Source organism: Caloenas nicobarica, chromosome 2, assembly GCF_036013445.1.
Source record: "Caloenas nicobarica isolate bCalNic1 chromosome 2, bCalNic1.hap1, whole genome shotgun sequence".
Lineage (NCBI taxonomy): Eukaryota > Metazoa > Chordata > Aves > Columbiformes > Columbidae > Caloenas > Caloenas nicobarica.
In genome coordinates, this window is record NC_088246.1 from 34,582,360 (window position 1) to 34,604,739 (window position 22,380).

The 22,380-nt window shown below is 37.9% G+C and overlaps 1 protein-coding gene across 9 annotated transcripts in view; it reads right to left on the bottom strand.

Annotated features, from left to right (window-relative positions):
• The window catches only part of HYCC1 (hyccin PI4KA lipid kinase complex subunit 1), a 364,011-nt gene that overhangs the window by 12,260 nt on the left and 329,371 nt on the right, over nucleotides 1-22,380 (bottom strand). For 6 of the 9 annotated variants that reach the window (XM_065627718.1, XM_065627715.1, XM_065627717.1 and 3 more), the window contains 7 exons: nucleotides 11,159-11,237; nucleotides 10,333-10,434; nucleotides 6,527-6,706; nucleotides 4,175-4,255; nucleotides 3,624-3,739; nucleotides 3,194-3,289; nucleotides 80-196 (listed from right to left, as the gene is read on the bottom strand). In XM_065627718.1, coding sequence (XP_065483790.1) covers nucleotides 80-196; nucleotides 3,194-3,289; nucleotides 3,624-3,739; nucleotides 4,175-4,255; nucleotides 6,527-6,706; nucleotides 10,333-10,434; nucleotides 11,159-11,209 — 743 coding nt within the window. In that variant the 5' untranslated portion in view covers nucleotides 11,210-11,237. The remainder of the gene's footprint in view (nucleotides 1-79; nucleotides 197-3,193; nucleotides 3,290-3,623; nucleotides 3,740-4,174; nucleotides 4,256-6,526; nucleotides 6,707-10,332; nucleotides 10,435-11,158; nucleotides 11,238-22,380) is intronic. The other 3 variants (XM_065627719.1, XM_065627720.1, XM_065627722.1) reach the window with 3 other exon arrangements.

Genomic DNA, 22,380 nt, shown 5'->3' on the forward strand with positions numbered 1-22,380 from the left:
AAATGAGTGTGAAAATCAAGCTGACATTTCTTTTATTTTGTATGCACATTAAAAAAAAAAAAACAAAAAAACAACTTACAAGGCATAATAAATCCCTGTTAGCATTTGCACCATGAATTCAGATGAAACTGGAATCCTACTGTTGACTCCCTTGTACTTTCTCACTTGTTGGCGAGGATATCCACAGACACAAATTCTAAAGAAATCATGCATTTGTCATTAGCAAATAATGCAGAACCACCTTTGTACAGAACAGTACAAAGCTCGGTGTTCAGTACGCATTTTAACCCCAACAGACCCCATCAGCAACCCTGTGCAGAAGCACTCTCATTGCGGAAGGAGGGTATGCCCTCTACTGGCAGAGTTCAAATCCTTCAAAATAGAGGCATCTTAAGCACTCCTGTCACATTTATACTACAGTAGAACCTGAAAGAAAAGTGCCAGTAAAAGTAATTCTGAATCCACGCATTTGCTGCAGAATAGACCAAAAAAGAAGTTAATGGTATTTAAGGAAATAAAGCAGAATAGCAACTATTAATATTACAGACAGAAGTGTAAGTATCATTGCATATAACATGGAAGCTGCATACAAGTTTTCAAGCAAAGAGACCGGGAGTGTCACATTCATAAAACTATTCCAAAATCCAGTAAAAGCCAGCTTTAGAACTTAATTCTGAACCAAATTCCACATTAGGTTCTGTAGTCATCACATTTTGGAAATCAAAGATATTGGGTAGTTAAATATTCGATTCATTGGCTATTACTGGACTTCAGAAATGACCTTTAATGACATTAATCAAAGTATTTCCTTCTCCAAAACATAAGCTAGAAGGTTTAGTCTCAAAAATTTCAATTCTTCAGCTTCAATACCAGAGATCTTGTAAAACTCTTATTAAATATATTTTTTCCAGAAAAAGAATGAATTAAGATCGTACCGCAGTACTGTTCAAATTACATCTGTAATAAGATATTCCAGCAGACTTTTTTATTAATACTAACTTTACCACTAACCTACTGCACTTTTTTCCTCTCCTCCTCTATCCTGCAACTCATTTTCTGCTTTGCCTATTTAAAAACCCAAACAGATCAAACAAACAAAATGTACTGATATCAGGGACTGCCTCAATGCAGGCGCAGGATCTTGCACTTGGCCTTGCTAAACTTCATGAGGTCAAGATACCTATAGGTATAGGATAAGTACTCTCTATGCCCTCATCTGGCATTGAAAGTAATTCCACAAACCCCGGGCTTGCGCTGCCACTTCACCAAGTTGGTCAACAGCTGCTCTAAGCATCAGTATTTAGTTATAATTCTCACAGAAATTTACAAACCTAAATACAAACTTCTCAGTCTGGCTTAAACAAAGATTTAAATGGTTGAATTCAACAATTCAAAAATCATATTTAAAAAAAAAAATTTTGCTTAGTTTTGAATTTTTATTTTCAAAAGTAGCCAAACATTAATTTGTAACTAACTGCAAGTTTTCCCCTAAATTTGATAGTGTTGTTGGCCAGAAGCACAGACTAAGTACTCTTTGATTATTCCCTCGGATTTTAAACTCCAATTTTATTTTTGTTACAAATACATTACTTCAGATTGTATTGCAATTTGTGTCTCTACTATTCAAACAGCTTAAAACTAAATTTTTAGAAACCAGAAAACAAAAATATTTTTATCTTAAAAATACATAGAGTGCACCTGCAAAGTATACACACAGCTAGCTAAAACAAATTTTACTTCTAGTTAAGTGAATAAAATTGACTCTTCTGTTAAATATGCTTAAGATATTGGAACCAAATGAGTTCATCCTTTCGTATTTCATTTCGCCCATACATGGTAAAAGTTAAAGCATGAACGCCAGTTTTCCGACTCTTACCTAGTCCTAAACTACACAAGCCAGTTACTGAAATTAAACACGTTGAACAAGTCCCTCACAAAAATCCCATCCCATTTTCCTCCTCTTTATCCCCCAGAAGAGACTATTATTATGCAACTTGGGCAATACTTCGGGTCACAGATAGTCCATAATTTCTACCAATAGTTTGGCTCAAACACTTATAATCCACTAAAATAATAAGCATTTCAGCATTATGTAAAGCCTGGGGAGTGGAGGCAGCAGCAAGGAAGTGTCGAGTTTAAACAAAAATGCTAATTTACATTAAAAAAACATCTAACCAGGACATTTTTATGCTGATGTATATATTCATGCATTTACTAGATGTTACTGTATAGGGATACAGTAAGTATTTCGGGGGGGAAATAGTGAACTCACAGTAGGAATGTGATTGGTTAACACTGACAGTTATAGAGAAAAGAACTTAATACGGACCCTCTATTAATGACAGTATTGATTGGTTTTAAAAAGCCCCACTCTAACCTGAGTTACTTCCTCTAAAAAGGCCAAAATGACATCAGCAGAACTGCTTCACTTTACATCATAATAAGATAATATTCTTATGAAAAGAGACTTAGCAACTGGTGATACCCAAATGCAAAAAAAAAAAAAAAAGAAAAATCTGTATTTACAACACTTGAGATCAGCACAAAATATTTTGTGCTGCAGTTGTCACATTTACAATTCATGTTTGTAAATAAGTACTAGAAGCTTTTGCTTCTTTAGAAAAGTCATAACAATTGAATTAGACTTACTAGAAGAATGCAAATTCCTTGTAGATTGCTTTCACACAGATCTTCCAAAGAAATCTAAATTGAATACTGCTTGAACACTGGTTTGGTTTTTTGTTTGTTTGTGGGTTGTCTTTTTGTTTGTTTGGGGTTTTTTTTGGAAATAACAGCAGAGTTTGGAAATACTCACAAGTATTTGTAAGAACGAATATATTTCTAGTCTCAAGATCTGATACAACTTCAAGAAAGTTTCAACTTGCACAGCATCCAAATGTATTTAGTAAGCTTGCAATGCAAAATTTACCATGATTTTAGAATACCTTTCTGATTTTATTTAGTTAACACACCTATAACTACCTTGATTAAAAACAGTTCCCTTGATTTGACTTCTCCACTTACCAGTGCTGCCAGGTCTTTGCTTCCCCATTTTGAGATCTCAACCCAAAGTTATAGAAAAGATACTTTAAAAGCAAATAATGCAGCTGTAAACACTCACGAAAAAAGTTCAAACTGATTGCATTTCAAGTTGAAAATACTATTTTAAGTGTAATCAACCTACAGATATTACCTTGAACAAATTTGACACAAGGACTGAAGAGAAACTGCAGGCATGTAGCTTAAGGCAGCATTGTAACAGAGCAGGAGGAAAGTCAGCACTTCAAACCTGGGATTTACAAGAAACATTAGAATTACATTACCAATTTTATTTTCGAAAAGAAAAGTTTACATATAAATTTTCAAGATATATTTGAAGAGATTGGGGATTTTATTGCAATAAAATTGACGATGGAGTAGTTTGGTTCTGCAAAGCTTTTCTTCTTCATGTAGTAATATTCACTGCTAGTCTTTCTGCATCTATATTTACACGTGTTTAAAAACAAAACACCACAAAACAAAAGCATACTCCTAACCACCTTCAGTCTGTAACTATATTAAAAATTATAAGCAGTCACGATTCATTAGTGATTCTCAAGCAAAATCCTATGATACAATTTCACCTGTTCTGTGCTGTTAACATCTCCCTCTGAGGATGAGGCCCACTGTACACAACCCTGGACAAACCGTGCTGCGACAGAGCTCCTTCGGTGAGAGCCATGGAGCCAATGCTGGAAGGCTAACGGAAAAAGAGTCATTCAAAACATGTCCACCTGAAGTCTTGCTACAAAGCAAGTGAAAATAGACAATGATCAGCATCACCATATTTGTACATAAATTTTCAACGGGCTTAAGGTTATCTGACTGCTTAGCTGTCTTTTGTTTTGAAAAGTTATTTCACAGCAGCTAAGGTATATGGCTTCAGAACAGAAAAAAAAACCCACAAACCAACACGCACACACAGATGGTGCATAGATATTATGAAGTTATGACTATTCAGTCTTGAAGAGGTCACAGAGACCAGTTAGTAGTCCTCAGAAGACTGAGAAGAATGTTGCTATGTCATCATGCAACACGCTAAAACTAATTTTCATTTTTATTCTTAACGAACAGTCCCCCAAAGCATACTGCCTTTCTCAGTCAGTAACAGCTTTATGTTGTAGAAGCCACTTACTTCATGATAGACTGAAGGTTTGGACAAAGATGGAATTGTGAAACTCAGCACTTTGCTGTGTCCCTCTTTGTCAACTATCTCCTGAAAAAGACAGAAGACACCAATGGTTACACTGTACCACAGAAACCAGACATTCATAAATGTTAAATGCTAGATAGGGCTGAATGCATAAAGAAAGAAAACAAATTGTTATCGGGACAGACAGGGACACTAAGGCAATCCAAGCTACAAGCTAGAAATTACCTCTGTATTTGCTTTCTAGCACAGTGCATTTGCTTTGTTTATGAAAACTATTCAAATGACTTAGCAAAGGGCACATGCATTTGCATACATAGTCCACCTTAAAACCAATAACTAGAAATCTCAGTATGTTTCAACAGCGCTGCCTTTTAAAAATTATACACTATTTACTAATCGTGAAGGTTAATGCTCAATAATTCTGCTCTGAAAACTATTTACACATCAAGTAATGAGTCTACAAGTAATTTGTTTTGGAAATATTATAGCTCTGGAATGACTGCAGCCTCATATGGTTTGATAGCAGCAGACATCATGGTATTTGCAAAAGCCCAAGTTTGGTAATTCCATACTTACAGAGAGCTAAAAGATGCATGGATTCAAAGCTTTAGAGAAGCTACTTTCCTGTAAGATACCACCATAGCAGTAATTTGGCAGAGAGCACTGAAGTATTTCAAATAAAAAAACTTCAGAAGTTCCAAAGCAGACCTGACCAATAACCAACACCACACACAAGAGATTTTTTTTCCTAAATTTCAGCAGCAGATTTCATATATCCAAAGGTAGAGATTAGAGAGGAGCTTCAGTGTCTCCTAATACCCATGCCTTGGAAGGCTGAACTTCACATAAGAATTATTAAAACTCTTGGTTTTGAAAACATAAAGTAGCTAGTTTAAGAGAAAATAAGTATCTAAGCAGGTCACCTACTACCTTTTCAACATTGTATACTGAAGAACAGTACCATCTTATTTGTTTGAGTTACAAATTGTATACAACATCAACAGAGGGGAAGAAGTCAGCATCAGTAACAGGGCATTAGTTTAGCATAAGCATTTATTGGGGGGGGAGGTGGGGAGTGGAATAAATGTTTCCAAAAATCAGATCGATCTACAGCTTCCTATAGAAGCTTGCTGTAAAATTCTTACAACCTCAAGCAGCTGGAGATGGATGGTTGTTACCAATTCAGTAAGAAACTGTTCATAGCTAGGAGAAGATAGCACCGGACTGGTTTCAAACTTAACTGTAAATGTAATCTCTTCTAGGAGAAAGACAAGTGACTACAGCCATATCCATCACCTGTTTAAGATAACTTCATCACGAAAATAAAGGAGTGAATTGACTTAAAGCATAAGATATACCACATGCTTTCCAGGAATGTTTTTCTTCTCAGATACAACTAAGCACACAGAAAGCACATGAAGCATGTACTCTGCCAAAAAAAGAGTTGAATATAAGAGCTCAAATCTTTTTACATAGAATCCTTTTTACATAGAATAAATGTTTTCACTTGCTTGGTAAAGACATTTAAGATTACTTTTAGAAGAAGGATGGGGAGCTGCCTTCTTCAGATTTTCAGGCTGGGAAGAGGAGACTTGAAGCTCATCATTGTTTCACTTCCCAAAAAGCCTTCCTAAAGTATCCAGAACATACAAACTACACTGAAGAGAAGCCTAAAAGACATAATAACTCTAAGCTTCTTATAATAGCCATAAAAAGACTAAATGCATTTTGCCGTAATAATTAAAATATGGTGCTCTTGAAGGTTCCTTCATAATTCTGTCCTTCAAGCAATAATTTAGTAACAAACAGTATCTTTTCATACAAAATATGAAAAAGATGTCAAGGTTATTACAAAATGAGACCTTTAATTTCTCAAAGCTAAGCAATCTGTTCAGCAATTGAGTACCAAGAATTTGTTGAAAGTGATTTTTTGTGTTTTTTAGTCAAGATAGTCAAAACACCCCAGAAAATACGGGTAATCACTTCAAAAGTAGTACCTCTAAAAGTTCTCAAGCAGAATGTAAGTTTAATCACCATGCCAAGAATTAAGTAACAAACAAAAATACGAGGACTCCTTTGGTTCCTTCAGCCATTAATGCATTAACACTTTCCAGGAACCACAAGAAGAACAGAGGAAATAGTCACCAAAACAAAAGAATAAAAGTTCAAGTTGCAGATTTCTGACAAGGACATTAATTTGAAGAGTCAAAACTGAGATACTCAATTTCAATTCTGAAACAAAATTGTTAATTATTCCTCAGTAAAATACTCTACGGTATCCCTCAAAAGCACACTAATATTTTTAGGTGTGAATAATTACACGCAAATACAAACCAAGTTATAAACTCCTAGGAGGAGAGCCTCTATGCATCCACTGCTCTGCAAATCTCTGCTGGCTGAGACAGAAAGATAGCACCACATCAACTCCGGCAGAAACTGCAGCGTAAACCGTAGTAATTGTTGCTCACCACTGCGATAGAACTCAAAGAGCTGGTGGCAAACTGGCTCCAAAAGCTGAAATATAAATTACAGTTGTGAACGGATAAGACATTACAAGAAACTGCAACTTTGCGAGGATCAGTCCTTTGGACAAAACTGTACACTGATAAATGTCACATTTTAGCTACTAGAGAGTTACTGATGCAATAACTGCCCAAGTCGCCTTACACACTTCTCATCCCTTGTAACATACTTTCAGATGATAAAAGTAGATCCTTCCATCCCATGTGAAGAAAGAATTCCAATAGCTCCTTTCGGCCTTTTTTGGTTCACATCCTCCAGTCTCCAAGGCATAAATAGAAGATACTTGTTATCACCACACCTCATACCATGCCTTCAATAACTCTCATATACAGGAAAAGTACCTGAACAAAAGGTCTTGATATTCTAGAACTCCAACAGTGTATACACAAAGTGCTAGAAGCTTTTACCCACTGAGAAGAGCTGCATAACACTCAAATTCAAAGTACGACGATAACTTAGATACAGCAGAATTAGTTCACTTTTCCACTCTCATTAAAATCTAGAAACTTCAGTGTATTTATAGGTTTCAGACAGAAATGGGAAGCCTCAAGAGTAATCTTATAGTCAAACTTTTTAGGCTGATACCAATGGAAGTAATACATTGAACCGGAAGTAATACATTGAGCTAGAACAAGTTAAAAAAAAACATCTTAAAAACAAAACAGCCTGCACTATGTTTCTGGATTTAATGCACATTCTTGTGCTACCACCTACCTCTGCTAGAGGACAAAACATAGTGTAAACCATCATGTGTCAATGTATGGAAGTTATATTTTTCTTCTGTCACTTAGAAAGGAGATTTCCTAACCCAAGTGGAAAATACTGTCAAAACCAGTAGGCACTTTCAAAGCCAGCTGAATTGAACAGTGAACTTCCAAGTAAAAACTCAGAAGTACCCAGCAAAGTTACTTCTGAACCCAAAGGATCTTAGCAGGTTTTAGTTCTTTTTAAGAAGTAATTTGGGACAATCTGATCCTTTCATATGAAGAGGAACTTTTAGCTTCTAACAGATAGAGCTTCTTTTTGGAAAAGACTTGTGAAAAAATCTACAGTAAAAGCAAAAAAAAAAAAAACATGCAAAGCTAAGCTAGTCATCAGTTTTAAGAGCAAAATACAGAAGATCATTCTAGAAAACTTTACCATAAGTACAAATACGTGCCATCTTCAGCTTACATACTTCACATAATTTGCATGCTCCCTTTAATGAAGCATCAGTTCAGAATGATGTGCTTGAACTTTAAAAGGCACATAAATAGCTATGACAGGTATCCATGTTCACATCGTTATCTCAGTTGAGACAGCTTCATATTAGCACATTTAAATCGGTAATCAGTACAAAACCAGATTTTCTTCCTCAAAATGCCACCACATGCTACAACCTAATATCAAAACGCGCTAATGATTGTTGCTGTTTCAAGATATTGTTTTACACTAAACCAGTTCTAAAATGGTGTCTAGACTGAAATAATTTTTAATGCTGGAACAGGAGAAATTTCAACCAATTTCATCCCTCTTCCTTTTAAGTTGCATCCAAATGTGTTAGACACTCCAAACACTTTCTATTTCCTAATGCAAATGCATGCATGGCTGCTATCTAAAAGGACAGCAATAGTGCTTTAGGTAGAAAGCAAAACATCTTGAATCTGAAGAAACAAACCTCAGATTTTTTTTTTTTTTTTTTTTTTTTTTTTACTATTGCACTCATGAGTCAAAAGTCCTTTAAATCCTCCAGTCTACTGAAGACTCTCCTTGTACTGAATGACATTTTTCACCTATCAGCGGCCTAGGTACCTCAAAAGTAACTAACAAAGTCTTTACTAACAAAGCTACTATAAATTGGGTATTTCTTTGCTATAACAAACGAGTGCCTCATTTATCTCACAAATTTATTATTAAATTTTTGGCAAAGCAAACAAACAAAAAAACCCCCAACATATGAAAAGCAAATATGAACCAGTAGGAAAATGCAGTCACAGATGCAAATACATATGGTTACTTTTCAAATGTTTAAAAAAAGAACACATCCATCCCCCAAAACAAGATTAATCACAATGTTAAGGTACAGATAATTATTATAGTAGAAGTACATATATTCAAAGGTGTATAGATGGGGTTGTTTGTCTGTTTTTAGTCTCAGCAGTATTTGTACTGTTCACACATTAATCCTTTTCCTTTGCTTTATATACATAAAAAAGGACAGCATATATCCTACACTGTAAAGCAAGTTGTCATTACACAATGCAGCTAATAGATCTCAAAAAGTTGAAAAGTTACTTGACTTTTTAAACTGCTAGTTTATAACTGTTTTTACAACATGGAAAGCTCCAAGTAGTCCTTTCCACAAAGTGCCAGGTACTTGGAGAACAGTCCAAATAACAATTTCGGGACTGTTCTCCCAAGGCAGCACAAACCCTACGTCAGCACTAGCTTTTCATCTCAATTTAAAGTCTCGCTAACAGGGAAATCTTCAATACCTTGCTCCCAGAATTATCCCAACAACCTTTTCAAGCAGAATTTGCAGGGCCTTGATCACCCTGCTACTAAGTTCCCTGAGAAACCTAGTGATAGCCAAAAGCGGTAAGAAACCAATGAACACACAAAAGTATCAATTTGGCTATCAACAAGGAGACTCATCAGATTAATTTACATGTTGATACACATTTTGAAGACCAGACAGGCTTGACTCAGTAGTTGGAATGACTCAGAACGCCTTTCTGAGCAGCAAAGTAAAATTACATTTCTTCTTTGCTTCAACTTGGGAGTTTCTCGATCAGCATTCTCTCTAAAAATGTATATACTCTAAGTATTTTATCCTCTGACCATTACTGGCATCGTCTCAAACTTTGGAAAGGTTCCTTATGCTGGGTCTTTTCACAGAAGGAATTAAGGACTTGGTGCAATTTTTAAAGAATACACAAAGGTTTGGTGGATGGTAGAAAAATCAGGCAATACAGTTAACAAGACAACTAAAAAGAGCTCAGTATGTTCCAAACTCAGCTGGACACTTTAAAACAAATGCAGTCATGTGGCATGGAAACATTCCTTGCACAGGTACAGAACAAACCTGACCCCCTCCGCCAGGTTTTTCTTTTTTTGTCATCATTTCAGCAAGTGTACATCCACTGTATAACTGTGTATATTTATATTGCATGTATTTAAAATAAAAACTAAAAAAAAAAAAAAAAAAAAAAAAACAAACACCAAAAACCTAAGCAATAACTTTAAAGTATTGCAAATCTATCTAGCATGTTCTCTTGGGTTGTAATAGACAAGCTTGTGACAGCTATAGATTCACATTCAAGTGACAATGAATTTAAAAAGAATTCTGTCAGTCTCAAACATCTTTTCCATTCTTTAATTCTTTAATATATTTCTCAGTTCTATACTCAAGTCCTGAAGCCCATGATCTACAAGCTTAGCTATGATCAGTAGGCTATAAAACTTATGAATTGTTTCCATGGTAGTACATCATTGCTAAGAGCAAACATTCTGAGGGAGATGCTTCATGTAGTTCTGTAATTCACGTAGTTAGAACACAATTAACTAGCGCGCAAGGTCTTATTTTGTTCTGCTGGTGTTATGTCAGACATTTTGTGTGAGAGATCCCATATACTCACTTCACTCTGTGGCTCCTGAATTACTTTGTAAAGAGATGAAATCAAAGCACTCTTGTCTTTCAAGTTTGTAGCATAGCTGGATATGGATGCTTCTGGCAGTGTCTAGAAAAAGCAATTTCAATAATTAAAAATATAACTGTTATTTCAACAATTTTCCATTACATATTACTATTTATCAGTTTACTACAAACTAAAACTTGTTTCATAAAGAAATCTTTACTACAGAAATCAACATTTTTCAGGACAGCAAAATGGCCAGAAGACACACTGCATTTTATCACTGCAGACAGTTTAATACAGAATGTAATGACGGTGGATGGGAAACAGATAAAAACTAAGTGTTTCACAGGTACAACCCCTCTAAGCACATTCTCTGTCAGTAATCAAGAGGGTAAAAGTCTAAGCTTTTTAACAACCCTTTGGAAGCTGCACATTTAGAATTATTACACTCTTCCCAGCTTTTACAACAGTTCTTACCTGCAGTCCTTCAAAGGAGATCATACTCCATTATACAGATAGGAAAACACATTCCCCGTGTATTTAAGCAGACAAGGAGCAAAACCTATAGTCAAGTCCATACTTCAACCAAGAAGACCATTCATCTGTGACACACATTTTCACTCTCTGTATCAGAAAGTATGTAATCCCAAAGAGAACAAGGAAAAAAAATTCTTTCAAACAGACATTTATATATATATATATCACACTATCTCAGCAAAATCCAAGGTTACTATTTTTCTTCACTTTCTACAGTTATCAAGTACTCTTGTACAGTGCTCCAGCAGCGATTCAAACACTAGTGGCTAAATATCTGACAGTATATTACCTTGAACTCCGATAACCACTCCTCCACAGTCCCAGTATCCACAGCTAACATCTTCCAACATCCGCTCCAAACCTTCAGCCTGAAAGAAGCAGCAAACAGTTTGTGAAAACTGTGTAATCACTGCATTAAGCAGATGATGAAAATTAAGTTCCTGGGAATATTTTTTTAAAAATCTTATCATGCTTTTACTTGTTAACATTTCAGATACTGACATTACTTTGAACTTTTATTCTACCTCACTTGGCCAAGCTGCTGGAAGTATTCAGCATGGGAGTCTTCACATACAGCAGTTTAATAAATTCCAAATATGTATTGTGTGGGAAGCTCAATAAGTCGAAGATTTGCAGAAATGGCATTTTGAAAAAAGAAAATATTACCTTCTCAATTTCAATTTGTTTTTCAGCTTACAGAACTCAAGAGAAAACTGTATGGACTCCCTGAAAAGAAATGACTGTTCAGGTTTTTTCTAGTCAACTGCTATTCCTAACTTGGAAAAGGTCACTGAATAAAGGCTGATGGAAAAATCTTTCAATCCTCCCCCACCGTGGCAACTGCAAGACAACGAGCCTGCTGCCTCAGCATGGAGCCTATGACAGACTCCCTGCCCAACGTCCTGCACAGTCTCAGACACAGCAAGTTCATTAGTACTAAGACTTGAACATGAGACAAGCAGAGTGGCTTTTGAAACTCGTTTCTGATTTCTCTTAGTTTTTGAGAAAACATTTTAAAACAACTGTCCTTTGGAACAGCTTATTCTGAAACAAAGACTAACATAAAGATACAAAAGTACTAAAATTTAAAATAGTATGCTGTGGGGGATACCCTAGGCATAGGTAAACTATTCAAGAATACACATTAGCTTACACAAATTGTGACCATGGATTTCAAACAACGACAAGACTAAATACTCATCTGAGGAAAAAATTAACACTTACTCGGTGAAATGTTCAGTTACATGAGATATCCCATCAAGTTTTGCTTTGCCAGTTTAAAATTAGTTATGAAGTACTGATACCAAAGTATGGGCTTGTTGATGAAAGACAAACAAGGAAAAGAGAGGAAAGAAAGAATTGCATTGTATAACATGTATTTTGTTCTGAAATCCAGACTGTAGTAGAATATATCCAAAGAATTTAAAGAAGTCTAAAGGGAGAAGAAGCAGCTATGATAATAGTGAGAGCTCACTATAACCCTCCAAAGCAAGGAGAAAAAAAAAAATACTCAAGTAAGACTTTAAGTAAAGAGAAAGCAACAAAAATCTTTCAATGCATCAGTTATGGTTGTGAGGAAATTAATATTCAGACATGAATGCCAAAAGGAATAAAATTGAATAGGCTGTCCAGCAACTTCTTGAACCATTTTGATATACAATAACAGTGTAAGCAGCTGGAGATTTGCATACCTCCTCACTAGCACCATCATTAAATAAATTACCCGGTCAGGTGAATCCATGGGGAACCAGGTAGGGCAAACTCTTCTTACAACCCCAAGAAGATACGCAAGTCTGCACAAAGCATAAAAGAACAGTGCTTTCTGAGGATGAAAGGGCAACAAGGAAGGACTAAGAAAATATGAGCCACACTGGGCTAGATTTAATTTCTGGGAACAACAGCAGTAGTAGCTGTAAACACCTAGGCTGCAGAATGTAGCAGCTCCACTAAGAGGCTTCTCCTGGCAGGAAGAGATTTGGGCAGCTCCATGAGAAGGATACCAGCAACATCAGGGGAGGCAGATGACAATGCACAGCCAAATGAGGAAAGTGACACACCAGGTTGGCAAGCAAAGGGTAACGAAGCTAACCAGCCCCGCTTCTCCCTCCTCGAATGCAAGCACGCAAACAAAGCACTGCCTGCAGGACAGCATGGTAGAGGAAGCTCTCTTATCTTTTCTAGCAAATCAGCACAACTGGGTGCCTCTGTGAAGTGCCCATACACCCACACACACGCAGCACAGAGACCAAGCAGGAGGAATTAGTGGTCTGAGTGTGACTGCAGGGCTGCAATCTCAATGGGATCATTGAGACGCCACAGCATAGCTCACACAACCAGAGTACTGCCATGGCTGGATATGGGCTCTGCAAGGACAGTCTGGGATTGAGCTCTACCCTGCAATGGATGATGAAACAGCTGAGAGCCGACGGGTCACAGATGAGAGGGCAAGACCAACATGGATGACATTGACAGGTGTCTGCTATTTATTACCCGATCAAGACAAAATATGCGAGACCTTATTCACATAAGAAGCCTCACATTTACAGGCACCTGGTCCTCACGTACAACATGAATTAACCTGGTATCTCCTGGAAGGGTAACACAACAGGTAACAAGAAACCCAGAGCGTTTTTGGAGTGCACTGATCTTAAATTCCTGAAAGTGGCTACTGAGGAGCCAACAAGGGCTGGCACTCTGCTGAACATCCTAATTACAAACATGGAAAACTGAGCAGTGATGTGAAGATTGGGGCAGCTATAGCTGCACTGACCATGACATAAATAGAGCACAAGATTCCAAGAGGAAGAAGGGTCAAAGCAAGCAGGATCAAACCCACTCAAAAATGGTTCACAGGCTTTTGCAAAAATACCATCAGCAACAGAAGAGTAGGGAAAATAGGGCTCCATGGCTGGGTGGGGCAGAGGACCTGCTGACAAGGGACAGGGAAAAGGCCAAGGTACCCACTGCTGCCTTTACCAGCAAGAGCAGCCCTCAGGAATCCCAGGCCTCTGAGCACAGGACATTGCCTCAGTCCCCAGGCTCAAAGGGCTGTGACCAGTGGCACAAAGCCCAGCTGGAGGCCTGGCCTTACTGGGGTACGCCAGGGGTCAACACCCAGGCCAGGGCCATCCAGCATCTTCATTAATGAAGGCGGATGACAGGACAGAGCTCACCCTCAGCACGTTTGCAGATGACACAAAACTAAGAGGAAGTGTCGATACACAAGACATGAGCCGACGTGAATCTCAGGAAGTTTACAGGGTAACACCAAGTCCCACCCCTGGGGACAAACCCCCCAGGCACGAGCACACACAGGGGTCAGACAGCTGGAAAGCAGCTTTGCAGAAAAAGCCCCTTCATGAACAAGGGGAACGTGATCCAGCAACACAGAGCCTTGCAGCAAAGATGCCCAACAGGCCCCAGATCATCAGCAGGTCAAGGGAGGTGATCCTTCCCTGTACTCAGCCATGGTGACACACATTTGGAGCACTGGGCTCCCCAGCACAACAGACACATGGACATATTGGAGAGAGTTTGGGAAAGGGCCACAAAGCTGATGGACAAACTGAAGCATCTCTTACATGAGGAGAGGCTGGGACTGTTAAGCCCGGAGAAGAGAAAGCTCACAGGGACTTTATGAATGTAGACAATTACACGAGGGGAAGGAATAAAGAGGACAAAGCCAGGTTCTTCCCACTGATGTCCTGTGACAGGACAAGAGGCAACAGGGAAAAACTGAAATACACTAAAAAAGGGTTTAAATGTAATTTCATGTAAGGGTTATTGAACACTGCAACAGACTGCCCAGAATGGTTGAGAAGTCTCTATCCTTGGAGATATTCAAAGCCCAGTTGGACAAGATCCTGAGCAACTTGTTCCAATTTTCACTACTTTGAGCAAAGAAGGTTGAACTTGATGATCTCCAGAGGTCCATTCAAACCTCACCCACTTTGTCATCCTCTATCTACAAAGAAATAAGAAGGATTGCAATGAAGGAAACTCATCTAGCTAAATATCAACTCTTTCTGAGAAGCATTGCTGGTTTCTAAAGGTACGATGATGACAATACAGATTAGTGGCCTCTGTACGGTATAGGTCATGTGTCAAACCCTGCTGTGAAGTGAGGCTTTTAATGATGCTGCTCTTGCAGCCCAGGAAGCCAACTGTATCCTGGGCTGCATCAAAAGAAGAGTGACCAGCAGGTCGAGGGAGGTGATTCTCCCCTTCTGCTCCTGTGAGACCCCACCTGGAATGCTGCACTCAGCTCTGGGGCCCCCAACGTAAGAAGGGCATGGACCTGTTGGAGCAAGTCCAGAGGAGGCCACAATGATGATCACAGGGCTGGAGCACCTCTGCTATGAAGACAGGCTAAGAGAGTTGGGGTTGTTCAGCCTGGAGAAGAAAAGGCTCCAGAGAGACCTTATAGCAGCCTTCCAACATGAAGGGGACCTACAGGGAAGCTGGAGAGGGACTTTTTACAAGGGCACATAGTGAAAGGACAAGGGATAATGGCTTTAAACTGAAAGAGGATGGGATTTAGATCAGATATAACAAAGAAATTCTCCACCATGGGGGTGACGAGGCACTGGAACAGGCTGCCCAGAGAAGCTGTGGATGCCCCATCCCTGTAAGTGTTCAAGGACAGGCTGGATGGCACTTTGAGCAACCTGGTCCAGTAGAAGGTGTCCCTGCCCACAGTAGGGGAGTTGGAACTAGATGATCTTTAAGGTCCCTTCCAACCCAAACCATTCTATAATACTGTGTGCTAACCAACATAAAGGCTAGTCCTACTACAATTATTGAAGCAACAACTTCCATCAGTTCCTACAGAATCGCACACTCTGCTAGCCCTACTTTCATTCCTGTGAAGGTGAACAAAGGCCTTTGCAATGTCTCATGCTTTAGCAGAGCTGACAATAGTAACTGTTCCCTACTGAGCCCCATTAACAGCACAAATGCCCGTGCTAATATTGACTGTTTAAAGCAAGAAACTCCTGATTTAAAAGTGTCCAGAGAAGTCCCGGATGCTCCAGTTCATAGTTGACACCACATTTATTAAAGAGATGCATTTTTTCACCTATTTCTACGGATCCATCAAGAATTATATTCAGATCAAAAGGTTCCCAGAGAACACAGGATTCATCTGACCAGTATAAACAATAAGAGCATCCTCGACTGGCATTATCCATTGGACTAAGGACACTACTTCAAACTTCTATGACAGTATATTTGAAGACAAGTCTTTTTCTTCTTTTTTTCTTTTCAAAAACATGAACTTTCGAAACAAAATCTACAAAAAGCTGAACTAAAAGAAACAGGATGAAGTTTTTGCTGATCAGGTCTTTGATTTTTAAAGTAGCAGAGACATTCCACTGAGAGTTAAGACAGTTGAGACGCACAGAAAATAGACTGTCCTTATTTTACCTGCAAGTATTGAAACATGTATATACCCTTCTGAATACACTGTTTAACCTCAAGCACATATGCATCCACAGCAATACACATTTGAGTGTCACAAGTAAGAAACCTAATTTTATAATTATTTTCCCTGAAGACAAAGATTAAGATTATCTGTTAGACTGATCTCTCCCTAGAAGGAAACAAACCTCATTTCCACACATCAGGTGTGTGGGATCTGTTAAAACAGGCAGACACTTGCTGTTTTGCTGAGGATTGCCACATTTTCTGCTAGCTAAATAATGTATTGTTGGTCTGCAACAATGTATGGAGAGAGTCAGCAAACCCAAGACTGTTCTAAAGAAGAATTAACAAATTTCAATTAACAATACAATTTTTTCTGAAGCCTATAGAAAGTTTGCAAAAAGTAACTCTGAAATGGAATTTTTAACACAAAGTGGATCAAAATAAGGCCTAATTCATAGCATTTGTTAACCTTTTACAGAAAAGAAAATCCCAAAAGGATTAAAAAAGCATCCCTTAATTATAGCTCCATTTGAGTGGATTCAATTGCAAGATATAGGCCACTGTAAGCATTAGATGCCCCAGTTACTATGGAATTAAAGCAACACAAAGTGGATAAAGTAAATGTATGCTACTTTGAAAAAAAGCTGTTAAATTTTATTAAGTATGTACTTTATAAATACCAAAACTGTAACGAAAATTCAAACAATACAGCAAGCACTACACAGCATTTCCTCCAAAAATTAAATACTTGTTTTAAAGTACATCAGCAGGTAATTCCCTTTGAATAGACTTTTTTCCTTGATCTCTTGCTCTTGAGTCCCTGGAAAGACTTCAGATGAGTGAAGTTTGAGAATTTCTTTAAAAATTAATTGCTTTCGTCCCCACAAATCAAACAATACTTTGACTAAAACTGACAAGCAGCTTCCAATGTCCCCATGCTCCTCATCTCAACAAAAATTCAACTCTAGGTGAACCTGCTTTAGCAGGTGGGTTGGACTAGATCATCTCCAGAGGTCCCTCTCAACCCCAACCATTCTGTGACAGGATCAAGCCCACTCCCCGCTCTGTGAAATTAAGAGGCAGAGTCATTTGGATGTCCTGACAGAAGACAGTTGCAGGAAAGAGGACAAAGTGCCAAAGATTCAAATTATAGCACAAAATTAATTGTGATGGATCTCAGTAATAGTCCAGTTGCCTCATCTCTGTTGAGCTTTTATTAGACACATATCTATTCTTAGCTTACATCATACATGAAGTAGAGCAACTTTAGGTGACACTCCTTCATTGCAGGTCCTACTACATTACTTCACATTTGCCACCTGATGAAAGCACATATATCCACTGCGGCCCAGCTAACACATGGCAAATTTATCTGTGTGTTTATGCCTTGTGAGTTAAGAGCACTTTGGAGTATTTTCCACAAGACTCTCAGCTTGGATTAGCAGCAAGAAATAGGATTTATACTAAACAATAATTAACAAACTAGCTTTCCTAGTAGAACATCTATTTAAAGTAAGCACACATAAAGCCATAGAGCCCTTACTAATCTCTAACATTGGAATGCTAGGACATATGCAACTTGAGCTCTAATAGCAACAAGGGGAAAATAAGACTAACTTACATTCCACTCAAAGTCTGCGATCCATTTTGATATAGCTTGAGGTAAGACTGTTCTCTGGATCTGTTTCCAAGTAATAAGCAGCCTCTCAGAGCTGTAAATTGATCTTACTCTATTCTAATACTAACATAAAACTCTCCTTACATAGGAGATATCAATTTTTGCTTTGTTTCAAGATGACTAGTACAACTGGAATAAGATATCAAGCAAGTTTATCTGACGAAAGCAAGTCTCGTTTGGAAGAGACTTGTACAAAGACTGTGCTGTTTTCCATTACAGCACAAATACAACAGGACCTTACTGAACTTACTGCTTTTAATAGAGGGGAGAGAAAAAGTTGCTACGCAATGAGCTGGTGGAGGGTGGGTCAAGATGAATTAAGATGTGTTCTCTGGTAAACTCACTACCAGATCTACCTACTTAAATGGCTTCAATTTTTCATACCTGTCACTCTAGACTTTTTTAATACAATAATATCAGATCATAGCCTTGAATCAAATCGCAGAGAACACATGCACAGGTTGTTCTTTAAAAAGAAATTCTCACAATAGGTGGCTTTCCTATTCTTTAAAGCTACCCAGCCTTTGTAGAATTCATCCACAGAACACATGTGTGTAAATGAAATCTGGATTAAGTACAAGGAGGCTGGACTTGGACACAGAATGAACTCTTGAGTTCTGCAGAACTGACCTTCTGGAAACACAGCATTACACATTTGCTAGTGGAAGTTACAGAGCTGGAAAAAACAAAACCAGGAGCCAAAAACCGCTCAAGTCCCGTCCCCTGGGAATTACTTGAAGAGGATGGAAAACGTATACTGTGTCCTTACCTAATCTGAAAAGTATCTGCTTGGAAGTTTGTACTATTTGCTAAGAACATTTTTTTAGCCTAAGGGAAACATGGAGCAGAAAATTAAAATTTTTATAAACTATCAGCCAAATCTGTCAACTCATCCCAGAAGAGAAATGAAATAAACTTATGGGCATTGTGTTAGGATGTACTAGACCCATAAGACATCAAGTCCCTGGTATACATTGATCTTGTATTCTATAGTAGTTCATATACATAAAGTAGGGAAGGGCCACTTAGGACTCAACTTTCCTCACCCTTTAAAATGGTACAAGTAGTATTAAAAACTTTTTAATCAGCATCATACATCATTATCATACATCAATTTCACTTAAGGACTAGAGTCTATACTTAGAATTTACATTGCTGAAACCTTTTCTCTCCCAACTTGTTTCAGAGACAAGGACACAATCCTTGGTAAGCCTCAGAACAGTGAACAGCACTCAGCAAGTATATTCTTGAATAAATTGCCAAAGAAGAGAATGTATTTCCTGATGTTAATGCACAACTCACTCTAGTGATACAGTGACCTGTTCATTTACTATACAATTTTGAATATGGTCAAGCTAACCTGTTCAAACAGATACCTGTACATGCAGTAATGGGTAGCAAATCATTCAAAGTCTCTTGAGAAAAAGAAACCAGTGCTACTGTGGACTCCGAAAATCACAGGTTCTGGCAAATTTCAGAAACCACAAAGGTCAGGTCTGACTTCTCGACATTTTTCAAACTTGCACAAAGAAACAAAATCCCCATTGTGTTAAGCCTGAAACAGTCACACGCTCTATTCAAATACACAATGCAAGCAGTGCTCAAAGACTCAGTATCAAAATTCTCTGATAATTGCTATCTTCAGTGTAAAATCAGGCAGCGTCAACAAGACAGCTACGGTACACCAAGCATCACTGACTGAGGCTCAAGCAAATTCCTAAAATGACAAGAGATGGCTGTTCAGCATCTTCTAACAAGAGAACTAACAAGCATTAGCTGAAACTATAGGTGAGAGGCTCAAAACAAAGAGAATGAGTTACCAAAAGGAATGCATAGTATGCATTCAGTCCCAAGTCCAAGTATGTCAACTTTACCTAAAAGCACAGTAAAAAGAAGCCTGGATACATTCATGGAAGAATCCATCCACAGCCCCTATATATATATATATATATATATATATATGTAAGCACTTCTTCCAGTTCAGAAAGTTAAAGCCAGAAGTTGCTCCCCCAGAAGACTCCTGGAGCTTCTCCTATCAGTTCCTTTCTAGGCCTCTATTAACAGCCACTGTTAGATAACAAGGTTTCAGAAATTCTGGTCTGATTCGGTATGGTCATTAGTGCAGTTTTCTTCACAATACGGCAGTGAACCTACACAAAGATAATGGTTTTAAACATGTTTGTTCCCAGCAGTTTGTAAAGGTTACTGAACCTTAAGGAACTGAAAATGCATCAATTTGAATTTCATCTTGCCAAGGGCGTTTTTCAGTTTTGCTACTTCTCCCCCACCCTACCCCATTGCTGCTAGAAACAATTGCCTTATTTGCAGCTTACACTTTGGATCACAATGTGGAACATCAGCCTCCAAGAGTAAGAAGTCAATGGATTTAAATGAGATTTCCTGGGGTTGTGCACATATGCTTCTTGAACAGTTTACACTTGGAATATGACAAGTGAGAGAGATCTGCCCATCAAATGGAAAAGTCCTCCTGAATGATAACCGTTAAAAAGTTTTAGAATCATAGGGCTAATAATATTCAGCCACAAATGGATGACAGACCTCAATTTGGTTTTGATGCCAGCAAATAAATAAAAAACAAAGTTACTCTAAAGAAAGCAAGCATACATTAACTAGACTGTACAGAAACTATAAATAACTGTCTTAAATACAGTTGTTTCTTGCGTGAAGGATCCAGCACCGTAGAGTATAGATGCTTTGCAGCCCAGAAACCTACACAGAAATGCGTGGCTTATCCAACTATAACTCAGCCTTCTACAACCTTCCAATTCTGTCAACAGGAAAAACAAACAAACAAAACAAAACACATGCCTACAGTTGAGGTCATAATGCCATTTATGATGCGTGCAAATAGTCATATGGGCACACATGACCCAAAACATTAATGATGAAAGCTTTCTAAAAAGTCTTGAGCAGAAGGTAGGATCCCCATAAGCATAGGCTTTTGAAGATTTTAATCCCGATCTTTGACTCCAGGCAATTATATTTGCTCAATTTCAGATTAGCAAACAATTACAAACCACCTTTGCACATAACTAACCTTGTACTTGCCCTTTACCAGAAAGGAGATAACTCTCTCAAGACAATCAAATGACTCGTGCCAGCTGAACAACTCACTGAGATAAACATATGAGATTACACATTGATATATTCGCTTGAATTTATACAAGCCATAGTAAATCAGATTTATATTGTTAAAGCAGTAAAAAAGCAGCCATAGCCGTACAGTGCCAAGCTGAAGATGAAATAACTTCTAGAGCTTGAATGTTTTTTTTAAATCCTACTTTACTATTTCTTCCTTGCCGCCTTCCGCACAAAAGCACACTGTAAGTACAACTGCCATGCTGATAACCGCAGAGTAAGTCAAAACTGACCATCTGCAAGCCAACTTGCTCCAGTTACATCCCATTCTGCAGCTTGCAAAGGCCTTACTGTCTTTCAAGTTGTTTCATTTGCAGTATATCCTCAAGTGTTAGCTTTTCTATCATCTACAGTATACCAATAGTTACATTCATTATAGGAAAATAAGAGCTATTACTTTCAAAATAGTTGTTCTTAGCAGCTGAAAAATACTTGTTTCCTTTTTTCTTTTACCCCATGCAAACACTATTGTTTACATCTTGTTAAATCTTTAAGAAAGAACAAATATAAACAGCCTACTCTTAGATAACTAAAACACAGGTAGTTGAAAAATGTTGTCTTAAAATATGTTCTTGCTTATTCTGGATTAATATAGTTAACAGTTTAACAAAAAAACCCACAAGGTAATAACTATATGCATCATAAGGAAAGAGAATGTAAAGTAACATTAAAGTGAGTACAATCACAAGCTTAGCCAAACATATGTGAAACAACAAAAACAAATGTGTATAAGGGAACAGTGTGCTAATACTACAAAAGTGACCTAATCCACACAGGTTTTCCAGTTTTTGCTTTAGCCACAAAAATCCCATAGTATTAAAATAAACAAAATTCCATAATAATAAAATAAAGGTATCTTTATGCTCTGGTAAGAACGAACTAGAAAGCTTCAGAAGTGTTGCCTGTATGTATCCGCACTCCTACAACTTGTGTCAAGAACATCTCTGAGCAGGCAATACTGCAGCAGACGACACAGTGCTCTCACCTCTTCTGTAGGGAAAGCAGCGCTGCACAAGTTCGCCACTTACAAGAAACCTTCTCTACAGAACCCCAAGCAAAGCAAACTTACTGTTCTCATGTGCCCTAGTTTCCCTAAGCCCAAAGTATGCTATGTGCCAGAGAAGTCAGGAAATTTCCCTGAAACTTAAAGACAACTTAAATTTAAAATAGTGAACTGAAATAAAATAAGATATTCAGGGAGCGTAACCACATTGCAGCTCTTGTTTCAGTGTTGCATACAAGTCTCGAAC